The sequence below is a fragment of the Gymnodraco acuticeps genome, unplaced genomic scaffold (genome assembly GCF_902827175.1).
Source record: "Gymnodraco acuticeps unplaced genomic scaffold, fGymAcu1.1, whole genome shotgun sequence".
NCBI classification, from domain to species: Eukaryota; Metazoa; Chordata; class Actinopteri; order Perciformes; family Bathydraconidae; genus Gymnodraco; species Gymnodraco acuticeps.
The window spans coordinates 514,835-528,952 of NW_022991216.1; the positions used below are offsets into that span (position 1 = coordinate 514,835).

Genomic DNA, 14,118 nt, shown 5'->3' on the forward strand with positions numbered 1-14,118 from the left:
GCGACCCAAGATTTTCATTCATTGCATACACCGTAGTTGTGTATATGATATGTTAATACACCTTTGAAAATCTTGAAATCTTGAAAGGGATGTGCAAAATAGCCATTATATACAGTCTTTAATGAACTATTAGTAGAGAATAACGAGTAATGAATATATTTTATTACTCGTTTCCATTCATGTCAATTGCAGATAAATGTTTAGTCTTCTCAAGCACCAACTATCAAATATCTCTCCTGATTGTTGGCACTTGACAATCACCTTCCCTGAATTTTACTCAGGTGTAACTAAAGTCTGATTTAAGGGTTGTTTATATTTCACATCATTAATCAGAATCTGCAAAGTAACTCAAATAAGTGTAGTGGAGTAAAAATACCAGGTTAACCTCTGAATTGTAGTGGAGTAGAATTACAAAGTAACAATGAGCTGTCATGTGGGTATATATTAATGCTGCGCATTATGGACACAATCGATTTTCACCCAATTATTAATTATATGTTTTACATTTGATAACACCAATGTGTTTAATACTGGCAACTTCTAATTGTGGGAAAAACGAAAACGTTCAGTAGAGACGTCCCATAGAACATTTTGCAAAACACAATAGCCAGCATGTGTAGTTCTGGGGCGGCGTTCGATTCCAGTTTTGGATAGTCTGGCGTGGTTTCGTTCCATTTAAAACAGCTGTTTGACGCTCGGCGTAACCTTGGCGCACTGCCACTCCAACATCCAATCCCAGAGTTTGAAGATTAATCACGGGGAGTCCTAAACGATAGCTGGGGATTATGGGTAGTGTAGTGTCTTCGGCCATCCTAAACTCCTAGAGGCCTACGTCTGTTCCGGTTATTTTTATTTTGAAATTCAGTTCCTGACGGACGCCAAAAAAGCCCAAGATTATGGAATTAAACCAATACATAAAAACAAGGATAATTGTGTGTTATTGGTGAGTAAATAACAGTGTGTTATTTTGAAAAGAATAACAAATTAGAAGGAATTTAAAAATAAATAAATACAGATTTCAGTATCCTGAGGCTCTGAGCCCCATTTATTTTCCTCACAGACGGCAACAAAAGAAAGAAATTATACGATTTAAAATAAAAGCAATAATTGTGGCTTGGTATTGAGTAAGAACATGTTTTTATGAACCACACAGCTTCCGGTCTTCCACGACCCGACCGGAGAAAAAGACGTGCTGCAGGCACGAAACACATTACCAGTAGAAATACATTGCTTTTAAAATCGTGCTGTGCAACACCAAAAAAAGGGGAAAATCGTGTTGGTGAACACGAATCAATAGATTCAAAATCGTGTTGGTGAACACGAAATGCCATGAGACTGGGTTGTACTAGGTTTCAGTACAATTACCTGCAAATATTCACAATCCCATCAGTACTCATCTATATTTTATTTTGTGCTAATTAGCAAATGATAGCTTATTATCAGACCAAACATAGTAAATATTATTCCTGCTATAAATTAGCATTTAAGCTAGCCCTCAGCATGTTAGCTTCCTGATGTTAGCTTTAAGCATGGCCCAACAGCCTCACAGCCACTCAAGACTCTTCATGTTTCAAAATATAATGATGATTATATTTAATCCACCCACACTCAAAGCTGTAATTATCAGCTGTTTATGCTTCAGTCCCTTTTTATTTAGCTGTCCTCACTCTGAAATGTTACAAGAATTAAGAGTCAGTTGTGCATTACGAAGCAACAAATGCTGTTGGCTTGAGAACAACATATTCCTGGTTGATGTAGGCCCTGTTAAATACATTTAAGCATAATGAATGCCTTAGCCTAAAGTATTAAGAATAAGGACAAATGAAGGACGCCCCAATAAATCAATAGATTAAACCCTAAACTGAGCACAAGAAAAACAGATGATAAGGATATTGCACAAGCATTGAACTCCAAGTATGTGATCCCTCTTGAACTTCAACGATACCCTCTTGAAAAGGTCGGCTCTGGAGGGAAAAATAACACTGGGTAGTGAAGTGAATATTGCGTTTTTCCTGTTTGGTAATCTTATTGACATTCACTTTGCTCTGTCAGTGACTAAGAGGCACTTCATATCCGTGAATAATGTGGGTGATGGGAGAGAACACTAAGAGAGGAAATTCAGTTGGTCTGTGTTGATCTTCCCCTCTAAAATCTTTTTCGAGGAAATGACTTGTGGGTGTTTTGGGAGTGATGCTGGTCAAAGCAGAGTTCAGATGAGCTCAGTAAAAATAACAAGGTCACTGATGTTACAGAAGTCATGAACCTCATTTTACAGATGCCTTTCACTCCTATTGTGGGAAAATGACTTGTGTCTCTCTTTCTTCCTTTTTTGGTGGCTGCCCCATATTTGCTCTTTCTATGTTGTGTCAGAGGTTGATAAGAAAATACATTTTTCCTCTAGAGAGAGCAGTTTATGAAAGGCCTTTTACACTATAGGGACCCTATTACGCTCAATTTGTGCTTTTACTGTGACATGCCTGAAACGAGAGCCCAGTCTGCTCTGATTGGTCAGCTGGCCAGTTCTATTGTGATTGGTAAACTGCTTAGAAATGTCCCACCCCTTAGCCTATTTCCTATAATGTGTTGGAGCGCTAGCATGAGTGTTACATGTCACTATGTTCAGGAAGTAAACAAAGGAGTCCAATGGAGGTGTTTCTTATAACATAAGGGAAAAAAACCCAAAGCATAATAGGGCCCCTTTTAAGTTGTAAAAGCAATTTAAATAGTTGGATTTTCTTTTTCTCATTGCAGGGACAAGTGAAGGCCCATGTAAGGTTACAGGCGAACGCTCCTGAAAATGCAGAGTTTTACATTGTTGTGCAAGGCTCTGATCTCACACATGTGACTGCAGCAAAAAGAGGAGATGATGGGCAGAGCCTTTGCTACACAGTTCCCGGTATGTCCTTCAATCAAACATTTAGTTTTCACTTTTTGGCCTTGTCATTATCTACCCCCTTATCATGATTCTTTCTATCTTCCACAGGCCATGCCCTTGTGGAGGTTGCCTCTGTGACACCCTACTTTTACGCAGAGGACCAAGTCAACCCATGTGAAGGTGAAGCTTCTCTTGGATACATCAGGGATGTTGCCCAGCAGGCTGCAGAGTACCTGAGTGCAAACAGGGAGCAGCTCGGCCCTCACAGCTACCTAGAGGTCCTGAAGAGGTTTTCCACGCAGGCAGCTGACGAGGAGCCCTTCGCTCTGGGGTCAGACAGCGATGAGGAGGATATGCGACTCGGGCAAAGTTCAGCTGATGAAGCTGGTCTCAGGCAGCTGGACGAGAAGATCACACAGGCTCTGGCCAACATGGATTACCCTCTGCAGTGGAAAAACACTGACAGTGAGCTAAGAGAAGGTAATGAAACAGGAGATGAGAGTGTAAGTAACAAGCGATCTTGTGGGTTTTATTTGCCAGAGGTCATTGTTGTAGCCAGTACGAGCCACGGTTTGAATGCCTTCTAAAGCAGAATTGGGTGTGCATATTGTAGTGTATGAAAGAAAGCAAGGGTATATACATGTGGATTTATTTCATACTCAGAAGATTAAAGTAAGTTGAGCCACACATCCAATCACATCCTGGTTGGTGCTGTGCTCCTTCCTGGATCATTTGCAGAGATCAAATATCAGGGAATCCCCTCTGGTCAGCAGATACAGTGTGAGGACTACCAACTATTCAACTGCCAAAGGAGGGTTTTTTTCTTTGTTTTGTTCTATTGTTGCTGGGATGCACATCCTGGAGGTGTTCCTAAAGGCTGGTTCACACAGGTTCAGAAACACATATGTTGTCACTTAACTCCTGTGGTATCCAGCCACAGTTCTTGTCTCACTTGCATAGGGTTTGAGGTCAGATCTGTTATGTATCCAGACTAAAGGAGACTTGTTTTAAACCTATAGATGCATAGTTCAATTAGATCTACACTCTTCCACAAGTGGATACAAAATGACCCATATTGAAATGTTTTTTATTAATAATGAAAATATATCTTCATAGTGTTTCTCAAACTAGTTACCTTTTATTTACACACGCATTATTTCATGTGTAATGTTTATAGCCATTTTGATCTTAAAATGATCAAAAGTGCAAATGGTAAACTATCTCTCTAAATTATACAATTTAGATGCTGAACTAGCAAGCTCATTTATCGAGCTATGAAGTAGGGTAGTCCAATTATAATTGCAGAAATACTTTTAACATTTTGCAAATAAAAGCTAATCCGGCACAGCATAAACATAATAACAGCTCAACAACAAGGGTATTAAATTGTCTTGGAAGTGGTAATATGAATGAGGGTGGAGATGTGGTCCACAGTGAATATACGTACCTAGGAAAAGTAAGAGATAATGAAGACAGATCTTAAACATTTCCCCAAAACGTTATACAACTTTATACTCCTCATAACGTGGAAACATCAAATCAAATCACCGTATCTACATAGCCGGATATAGTTGACGTTTTTTTTGTTTACAATTTGTGTGAATGAACCCTAACAAACAAACAAACAAACAACATAATGCCTTTAGGTCACCCTCAGTGCAGTGCTGTTCTTAGTGCTCAGAGGTTTTAGAAACCCACCATCTTCATCACATGATGTGCAGGACCAGCCAGCTGGCCAGTGTGCTCTGAAGAAGACGGAGCAATTACTGCCATTATTCCTCCTCAGCCAGATTAGAGTTGTCTTGCAGACCTCTGTGTCTGTTAAATACACTCCCACAATCTTCCTCTGCACTGCACTCCCACTGCTCAACACCACTGCTGTGTCAGAGTGCTTTCTTGCATAAAGGCCTCAGAATTAGTTATTTATAATGGTTCATTATTACAAAGCATTTTTTTTAACAAACTGAGGGCCTAACACAAAAAAAGGTATTGATTTAACATGGGTGCATTTTAAGAGATGACATGACCTGTTATCGAAAAGTATAATTGGCTAATACAGCTAATTGCCTTTTTACAATTCCAGTACATAGCTTAGTTAAAAGGCCTCATATAGTCGTAGGCTGTCCTCTCATTAAAGGTAGGGTAGGTAAGAATGGAGAAACCAGCTCGAGTGCGCTAGAATTTGAAAGTACGCAGCCGAAAAAAATCTGCCCCTTCCTTCAGAATTCCTTACAGAGCCCCTCCTCCAACACACACGCACATGACATGACCAATGAGGGCACGAGATAAGTTTGTGCACAGATGGAAGGCTGACAGGCAGGTAGGCCATCCAGTTACTTTAGCCGGGCCGGCTCAGATGATTGGTTGTGCTTTTTACAGCGCTACGGCTTCCACAGATGACGTTTTTTATATATTTATTGTCAAAGCATTTAATGTATTCATTGCTATCGGGATGTTAAGAGCATTCCATGGGATATAACAACAAGTGTTTCTGAAGTGAATTACCTACCCCACCTTTAAACAGCAGTATGGTATTTGCACATGGCTTGCTTAGAAAAAGCCATTGCACATGCAAAACATGGGCAGGCTGCAAATGCAAAGTAGCTGTCGGCCCATAGTCCCTCTGGGCACTATTTACTGGTGTGTTCGACAATGACATTCTTGTTTGTTGAACTTTGCATGGAGAGCATGATCAGTGTTCACTCCTCTCAGTTGGGTGAAACTGGGTCACAATTAACGGCGCCATTGTGGAGGTGACCGGGAGTTTCAGTTGCCCCCGGGGTTCCCGGCAACACATTGAAAACAGAAAATAAGAGTTAAATTATTCTGTACATTTTTTCTGGGTGGGGAAAAAAGGCACCATGGCAACCTTCAGCTATTACCCGCACTTACAGGGAAGGCGTACAGATAAAATACCGAGTCGACTCTAAAGCTGTCTTTCATCCCGTGCTTACAAAACAAAAAGGGTGTATATGGAGGATTTGTGCTGAGCAGTGATCATCAGAAGCGGTTGCCTCCCTGCTGCAGCATGATATCAGCACTTTCATGTTAAAGAGTCATTCAAAGTGAGTGAGGGTTGTTTATACACCTGTATCCTTTGTGCTTATGCATCATTATACTCCGTTGCACACGTGGCAGGAGGCAGGATCGGTTGGTTCACAGCAGGTGTTGGCTCAGTGAAATATCCAGTTTTTCTAGATAATATATTATCGATATACTACAGACCTTGCGTGACCCAGAGTTCATTCCTCCATCTGTACGCTTTATTAATGCAATACATGCCGTAGATATGCAGCAGAATATCTGTACATCTGAGCACAGTGGAGAAAGCGTGTGTACAAAACCACGCCTTGATCAATCTGAGGGTTGGAGGAAAAGGCTTACTTTATTTAAGTAAACCACAGTGAGCCTGACTGATATTGGATTTCTAAAGCCAATAGTGATATCGATGAGGACTGCAACTAAAACATTTTTTCTTTTTCAATGAATATTTTGTTCTATAAAATGTCAGGAAATTGTAAAAAAAACAAAGCAAACGTCCATCTCAGGTTCTCAAAGGCTAAGGTGAAGAAATGTAGTTGTATATGATATAAAACCGATAACAGCAGGATATCTCTATATCTGAGAATCTGAACTCAGCATTTACGATGATCGATTATCAAAATACGTGGCTTATATTTTTCTCTACTAACAGAGTAGTCAAATAATTTGATACTGATGTTCAGGGGTTTCAGAAAATTATATATCAACCAAGAAGTTTTTTTTTTTTTTTTACGTAAATGCATAACATAAACAACTAGAGAATGCAATTCCTGAAGAAATTGCTAGTGGGAATGCTTTATGCTGAAAAGCTGACGCTGAATTGCTATGCTGAAATGTAATGTGTAAGAAGAAAGTGAAGAATTGAGATTGAAATGATACATGGACACTGGGGGCTTGAATGTGTGATGACTCTGAGAGAAGAAAAGAAAGTAAAAAAGCTTGGAAAAGCAGCAGAATATTTGAACTAACTAACTTGATGGTGAATGATCTGTCGCCATGGCAATGGTATTTGATGACACCCCATAAAACATGACATTTCAACAGATTTTTAATTTTTTTAAATTTAATTTTTTTAAAGTATTTTATTGAACAATTATTTGTTTAATTGAAGAACGAAAACAGGAATGTTGAGTTAAATATTACTCATCTGTGCATGTGATGGAGGAATGCACAGTGCCTGTAGGGGGTGTGGTCTCAATAGCCAAGCAGTGTGCTATGGCATGGATATTAATAATAATAATAATAATAATTCATTTATTTTATATAGGCGCCTTTCAAGGCTCTCAAGGTCGCCATACAAACACATCAAAAACAAGATACACAATACATAACACCAGCATAAGAGACATAAACAAGTCAATGCAGTAATTAAATCAATCAAATAACCAAATAAATAAAAACAGAGGATGTGTGATGGATAATGATCAGGGTGGATATGTGAGTGTGAAGAGATATGTTTTGAGGCGTGATTTGAAAATGGGGAGAGAGTCAGTGTTGCGGATGTCAGGTGGGAGGGAGTTCCAGAGGCGGGGTGCAGAGCGGCTGAAGGCTCTAGACCCCATGGTGGTTAGACGGAAGGGGGGTGCAGTGAGGCTGAGGGAAGCAGAAGATCTGAGTGTGCGGATGGGTGTGTTGATGTGCAGGAGGTCGGAGAGGTACAGAGGAGTGAGGTTATGGATGGCCTTAAAGGCGAGGAGCAGAATCTTAAAAACGATACGGGATTTGACAGGGAGCCAGTGAAGTTGCTGAAGAACAGGAGTGATGTGGTTAATGGAGGGGGTTCTGGTGATGATGCGGGCATCAAGTGTACTTGAATGGCATATACTTTCCCCAACTATATTTAAGTTCCCTATGAAGAGCCAACCTTCAATTTTGAAAATTCCCAGTTTATTCCCATAAATTCCCGTTAATTCCCATGGAAAGTTTCCATCTTTGAAAATTCCCGGAATTTTGCAACCCTAGTTGCCATGGCAACAGCTTTTGAGGAAAACTCACTAATGGCACATAGACATGTTGAGGGCTGGACCATTAACTGTCATCTGAAGTCTGGTGGTGTTTTGACCATTTTCATATCAGTTACGATAACATCGTGTTTTTTGGCGAGGGATGCGTTTCCATGGAAACAGCCTATGGTGAGATCTCAGATTTGGCGTAGAGCTGTTGAGGCATAGACCGTGATATACAAGTGAAGATTGAGGACAATCGGACCGTGTCCATTGGAGTTACAGCGACATCGTGTTTCATGGCGAGGGATGCGTTTCCATGGAAACGGCATATGATGACACCCCATAATTGACGTAGAGCTGTTGAGGAAAGGACCATTAACCATTATCTGAAGTCTGCTGCTGTTTTATGGCGAGGGATACGCATCCCTCGCCATAAAACAGCAGCAGACTTCATAGTAACACCACATTACATAACATCAGATTAATGTAGAGCTGTGTTAACCATTATCTGAAGTCTGCTGCTGTTTTATGGCGAGGGATGCGTTGCCATAGTAACACCACATTACATAACATCAGATTAATGTAGAGCTGTGTTAACCATTATCTGAAGTCTGCTGCTCTGAGCATGTCAGTTGGAGTTATGACATCATCGTGTTCCATGACACAGGTGTTTATATTTGAGCTAACGATGTGTCCAGAGATCAAAGGTTTCCATGGTGATGTGCAGTAATCAGTGAGAGGAGAGCATTTGCATTGTTCTGAATGAGAGATAAACCTCTTACATGTGAACGTTTTGTTGAAGAACCGTAACAGATATCAGTGAAAGCATGTCAAGGAACTTGAGCATCTGAAGTGTAATTTTTGTGTACTTTCGGGTTAATAATGTGGCCTTTTTGGCAGTTTAACTAAAGGTGTGCGGCTGCTGCCGTGAGGAAATATCAGCCTGAAATTACAATGGGCTTTAATGGAGGCATGTTGAAAGTTTGTGTCACTTCATGCCCTCAAGAGGCATTTTGTTTAATTATTTTGCTTAATTATTTGTCATTTTTCAAGCTGCGAGATGTTTTCCTACGTTTGTCATGAATAAATGATGTCTCAGGAATGTAGGGTTTGGAAATTATGACAGTTTTAAAAAAATATATGAAGGCAAATTTCAAGATTTTCTTGACATCACGCACTCTAGTTAATGTTAAAATCTGAAGAAAACCTCGATAACGAGGTCTGAACAATGTTTAATATCTCTAAAAGCAAGAATCAGATTTAAAAGTTGTGTTACACGAATAATGTCAGAAAGATGTGTAACATTTTAAAGTTGGAATGAGGAGTGAAAGTATGAATGAACAGTTAGCAGTTGAAGTCGCATGAAGATTTGTTGAAGTCTGAAGAATTCCTCCATTGACTTCCATGTTAAAAATGTGATGTATTATGGGATTTATCTCTGGAATTATGAAAGTTATGAATGAGAAAAGTAATAGCCATCGATTCCCGACCGAGCTGAACGTTTTGATGTTTGAACGGAGTTTCTGCGATGTTCAATGCAGGAGGAGAAGAGGTGCAAAATTCCGGCGGAATAATAAACTTTTTGTCCGTAGAATAACATATAGTTGGAATGCTGTATCAGCATTCCAACTAAACAAGCTGTACAGTATACTTTTGAAGCTTAATATAGTATGTAATATTAAGTATAATAGTATTTAACACATGGCAACAACCTCACTTAACCAATCCCAAAATACTAATGCAATATATCTTGATTCCTCCAAACATTTCAGGTAAAGCAGCAGTTAACGTTATATCTTTGCCCGACTCCCTTTTCATTTTGGTCCCTTTTTCCAGCTGCTGTTCTCCATCCCAAAGAGACCCTCCTTCACCTCGCAGTGCGTTTGGGTTTAGTCCATCTCTCCCGTTTCTTAATCCACCAACCGAGAGGTCAGAGGGCGTTGACCTTACCCAATCAGGAGGGAGACACCCCCCTGCAGCTGGCTCAGAGGGACGGACAGCATGCCATGTTCAGGGTGCTTGCAGCGTAAGGCTACTCCTTTTTACAAATGGAATAATCAAGACTTCTGATAAGGCTGAATCATAGGGAAGGCTCCTTTCTGTTCTCAGTAAATGAACTTTACCTCACTTTCTGTCATCTTTCTCTCTCCTCCTCAGTCCTCCTGCAGGCGGCCCTGCTCCAGGTGTGTGTTGTGTGTGGGCCGACAGCTCCTTCATGCTGAGGTTTTGTCCCGCGACGGACTCCCTGACCCTGACTGTGAGACGTACATCCACCTCCCCCCCTCAGGACGCCATCATCACCCTCCGAGACAAACTGGCAGACCACAGCATCCTCAAACAGGTGAGAGCAAACAACCAGGAACACCTTTATGTAACGTCCTTATTGTGTTCCTATCTAATGCACAATATAGAACAGAAAGGGCTGATAAATATTCCCATGGGTCTCTGTTGATGATGTTATGTGTGTTGCTGTCGAGATAAGGCCGTTTGCACAGGTTTTGTTCGGGCTTGTGTAAACAGAAAGCCCTTGACTCCCACACCCTTTAATATACAGTCAGACATGTTGATAAGAGTTGAGCAGGTAACGGTGAACACAACAATGCATAATAAATCAGAGGGCATGAGCGGTGATATGAAAGGACACACACACAGGTCCACATTGATAGTACAACTTGTACAACTTCCAGTCAACCAGCGGCTGCAGTGACTCTGGTATTGTTTCCTCTATGTGATTCTGTGTTTGTGTGGTTCAGTTGGTGTCTGTGGACAGTTTTGTAACAAGATTGCTTCGCAACCATTTACATGTGTAGTTGAAATAAAAATGAAGGTAAAGTTCAAAGATGGCCTTGTTTCAACAACGTGGTGTTTCGGTTGGCGTATATTTCTGTGGACATATTTTGTGACCTCGATAGCCTCCCCCTCTTTACGCATCAGGTGGGATTTAGCGCTGCAGCTAGTGTGATCCCATTACAGTATGTCTTGTATTCTTCCGTTTTTGGAGATTTGTTTGGGTATATTTTTCTGTTCTATTTTGTTAACATATCTGTTTTTTTTCCAGATCAACATGCTCAAAGCTGACAGTGAGGTAGACAAGACGGGCAAAAAGGAATTCCTTCCTAGTGATGAAGGTAAAGTGGCTTATTTAAATCTAACTATGTGCTGTATAAAGTATAACATTCCTGTTTACAGTGGCTTTTTATTAACTCTAGATTTATTTGCATTCATCTGAAAATCAGGTTATTAAGGACTGTTTGTCACAAGATGCTTTTTACCATATCCTACCTGCATCCAAAGTACAATGCTACTTTAAGAATTTCTACTTTTAGACAAAAGGTACATTGAATATGTACACAATAATACTAATTTAAAGCAAGAACATTTAATCAAGTGTCAGCCTGTGATCATCTGACATGAGGGACAGGTGAGCACAATCCAGATACCTGCTTTGTGTTTGTTCTCCTTTATGTGCCACACGTTAGCTGTCATTATGTTAACTGTGTAACACGAGCTCTGAAAAACAAACGCCCCGGAAACAGCCAGACACGTACACCTGAACACACTCAAAGTCCACAGTGACATTAGACTCAATGATGTAGTTGTGTGTAGTGCATTACTTTAATTTACATACAACTAATTTGAATAATCAATTAGTATTTTAACTCATTTATGAAGCAGCTTCTACAGTAAATGCTGACGTTGTTTGGATTTTTAACTGTTTTCGGTAGGACAAATCATTTGAAGACGTGTGCTTAGGCTTTGGTACATTTTCCCAGACGTCTTGTTTTATTATCAACACTAAATTATTATTTGATTCTGATAAAATAAAATAATCAACAGATAACCAAGTAATACGCCATGACAGTGTTTTCTTCTTGCAAAAACAGTTTATAATATTTGCTCTCTGTCTGCGTGCATTTGTGGAAAACAATCCCCACAGATTCAGTTGAGCAAACCGTATGGTCATCCATCACTCACAACCTAAAGAGACTAAGAAAACACTCTTGAAAGAGACCATAAAAGGCACACTCTCCTCCTACACGTGTGTTTGTTCTTCCTCAGAGAAATCTTGAGCGGCAGATTGTTTTTCTCTTCCTTTGGTGACATGCTTGGGCTGGCTATTAACCGCACAGGAAGATCCTTTAAGACCTTCAGTGGTGGGTAGAGTAAACACAACGGTACTCAAGCAAAACTATTGTTACTTTATAATTATATTGACTCAAGTAAAAGTACATGTAAAAATAACTATCTTCAAGAATAACAACCATTAAAACTATTCAAGCAGAGATGAACTTAATTAGATGCTGTGTAATACATAACTTATTGTATTTTTTCAAACAGATCCTCAATAAAAACAAATGAGAAGTGCACTGTAAGTGTCATTCAAGTGCCAGATAGAGAGAGATATGTGCAGGTAATGACTGTTAAACTCTTAGAAACCAGAGGTGTGTGTGTGTGTGTGTGTGTGTGTGTGTGTGTGTGTGTGTGTGTGTGTGTGTGTGTGTGTGTGTGTGTGTGTGTGTGTGTGTGTGTGTGTGTGTGTGTGTGTGTGTGTGGTGTGTGTGTGTGTGTGTGTGTGTGTGTGTGTGTGTGTGTGTGTGTGTGTGTGTGTGTGTGTGTGTGTGTGTGTGTGTGTGTGTGTGTGTGTGTGTGTGTGTGTGTGTGTGTGTGTGTGTGTGTGTGTGTGTGTGTGTGTGTGTGTGTGTGTGTGTGTGTGTGTGTGTGTGTGTGTGTGTGTGTGTGTGTGTGTGTGTGTGGTGTTGTGTGTGGCAACGCTGGGGCATTGATCCCAATGTTTTCCACTTAAGCAGGACTGCAGATTTTTCAGTATTGCTCAAGGCATCAAACTCCCAGCTGAGCTGAATATTTTTGTTGTCATGACAGCGCCTGACGATGGTTGTGGTATAAAGTTGTCATCCAGAGTTATTGTTTTTTCCAGATGTGTCGAAATGGTCGTCTAATTTCAACAGTTTCAGCTGTTGTTGGAACGTGCCTGTGTGACAATCATTCCAGTTGCAAATATCCAATATTCATCAATTAATCTGATGACTGTATTTTCTAGAATAATTTTCAATTGTTTGGTCTATAAAATGTCCGAAAACAGTGAAAAATGTCCCAGTTTCTCAAATTCAATGTCTTTAAATGTCTTGTTTTGTCAGTCAAGAACTACAAAATACCGGATATTAACATTATTCATGGTTATATATATACCTAAAATGAAGGAGAAGTTGGTAAGGGAAAAAAGTATTTCTGCAAAACAACCACTCTTACGATTGAGATGTTTTAATTAAATTATTAATAATGTAACATAAACATAGTAAATGTAACTCATCACTACCCACCACTGCAAATCTTACATGCTGCATCTTCTTGTCACACACACACACACACACACACACACACACACACACACACACACACACACACACACACACACACACACTCTGGGTAGCACTCTCCTACCTGGTCACTGTTTTTAGTAACCATAGAGATGGCACGTGGCCGTATCGACTCATAAAGCAGAGCAGGAAGTGTACCTCAGTATTGACCTTAACCCTGTCCGACTTCAGCCCCGTCCATTAATCCTCTCCCAATAACAACCTCACGGGGGGGAGTGTGTGCTCTGTTCCAACATCTCACAGAACATTTTTTAATTCCTGGAAAGTGAAGACACATCCAGAGGAGCTGATGCCGTGCCATGTGCACATTTCTTCTCGGGAGGAGAGCTGTAGCCTGTCATGAATTAACTTCTGGCTAAACATTTGTATTTTGTCCAGGCATCAGCACGGAGCTCCGAGTGGAGGAGCACACGCTGGTGGACAACGTGAGTATACATGCACATATATATTTGTGAGTGTCGCTGTAAATGTTTATAGATTTGCCTCTTCAGTTCCTCCTGGTTCTTGCATTTCACTGTGATCGTATCTCTGTTTACTCAAAGTAAACAATACTTGAATTCTCTTAAGAGCCATGCTTCCTCTGTGTGATTTTTGGTTTGTTTAAAGGTATTTAATGAGCAGCTTGTCCTTTCTCTGGATGATGACGACGATGAAGACGAGTACACATCCTCATTATCTGGTAATTCTTCTCTTCTCTGATCTCTTCTTCTCTCCATTTTGCACACATCGAGATAATTAGTTTTATGTTGTTTTTAAATAAATTCACACAGCACTTCATTACAATATAAAGGGTTTTTCAGAAAGTAAAAAAAGGCACTTTATTTGAAGTACCTCTAAATATACAAAATATGTGAATAAA

At 40.1% G+C, this 14,118-nt stretch overlaps 1 protein-coding gene across 4 annotated transcripts in view; it reads left to right on the forward strand.

Annotated features, from left to right (window-relative positions):
• The window catches only part of arhgef28a (Rho guanine nucleotide exchange factor (GEF) 28a), a 62,512-nt gene that overhangs the window by 10,430 nt on the left and 37,964 nt on the right, over positions 1–14,118 (forward strand). For all 4 annotated transcript variants that reach the window (XM_034238836.1, XM_034238838.1, XM_034238837.1 and 1 more), the window contains exons 3-9: positions 2,752–2,896; positions 2,984–3,355; positions 9,700–9,889; positions 10,021–10,204; positions 10,922–10,991; positions 13,638–13,684; positions 13,866–13,938. In XM_034238836.1, coding sequence (XP_034094727.1) covers positions 2,752–2,896; positions 2,984–3,355; positions 9,700–9,889; positions 10,021–10,204; positions 10,922–10,991; positions 13,638–13,684; positions 13,866–13,938 — 1,081 coding nt within the window. The remainder of the gene's footprint in view (positions 1–2,751; positions 2,897–2,983; positions 3,356–9,699; positions 9,890–10,020; positions 10,205–10,921; positions 10,992–13,637; positions 13,685–13,865; positions 13,939–14,118) is intronic.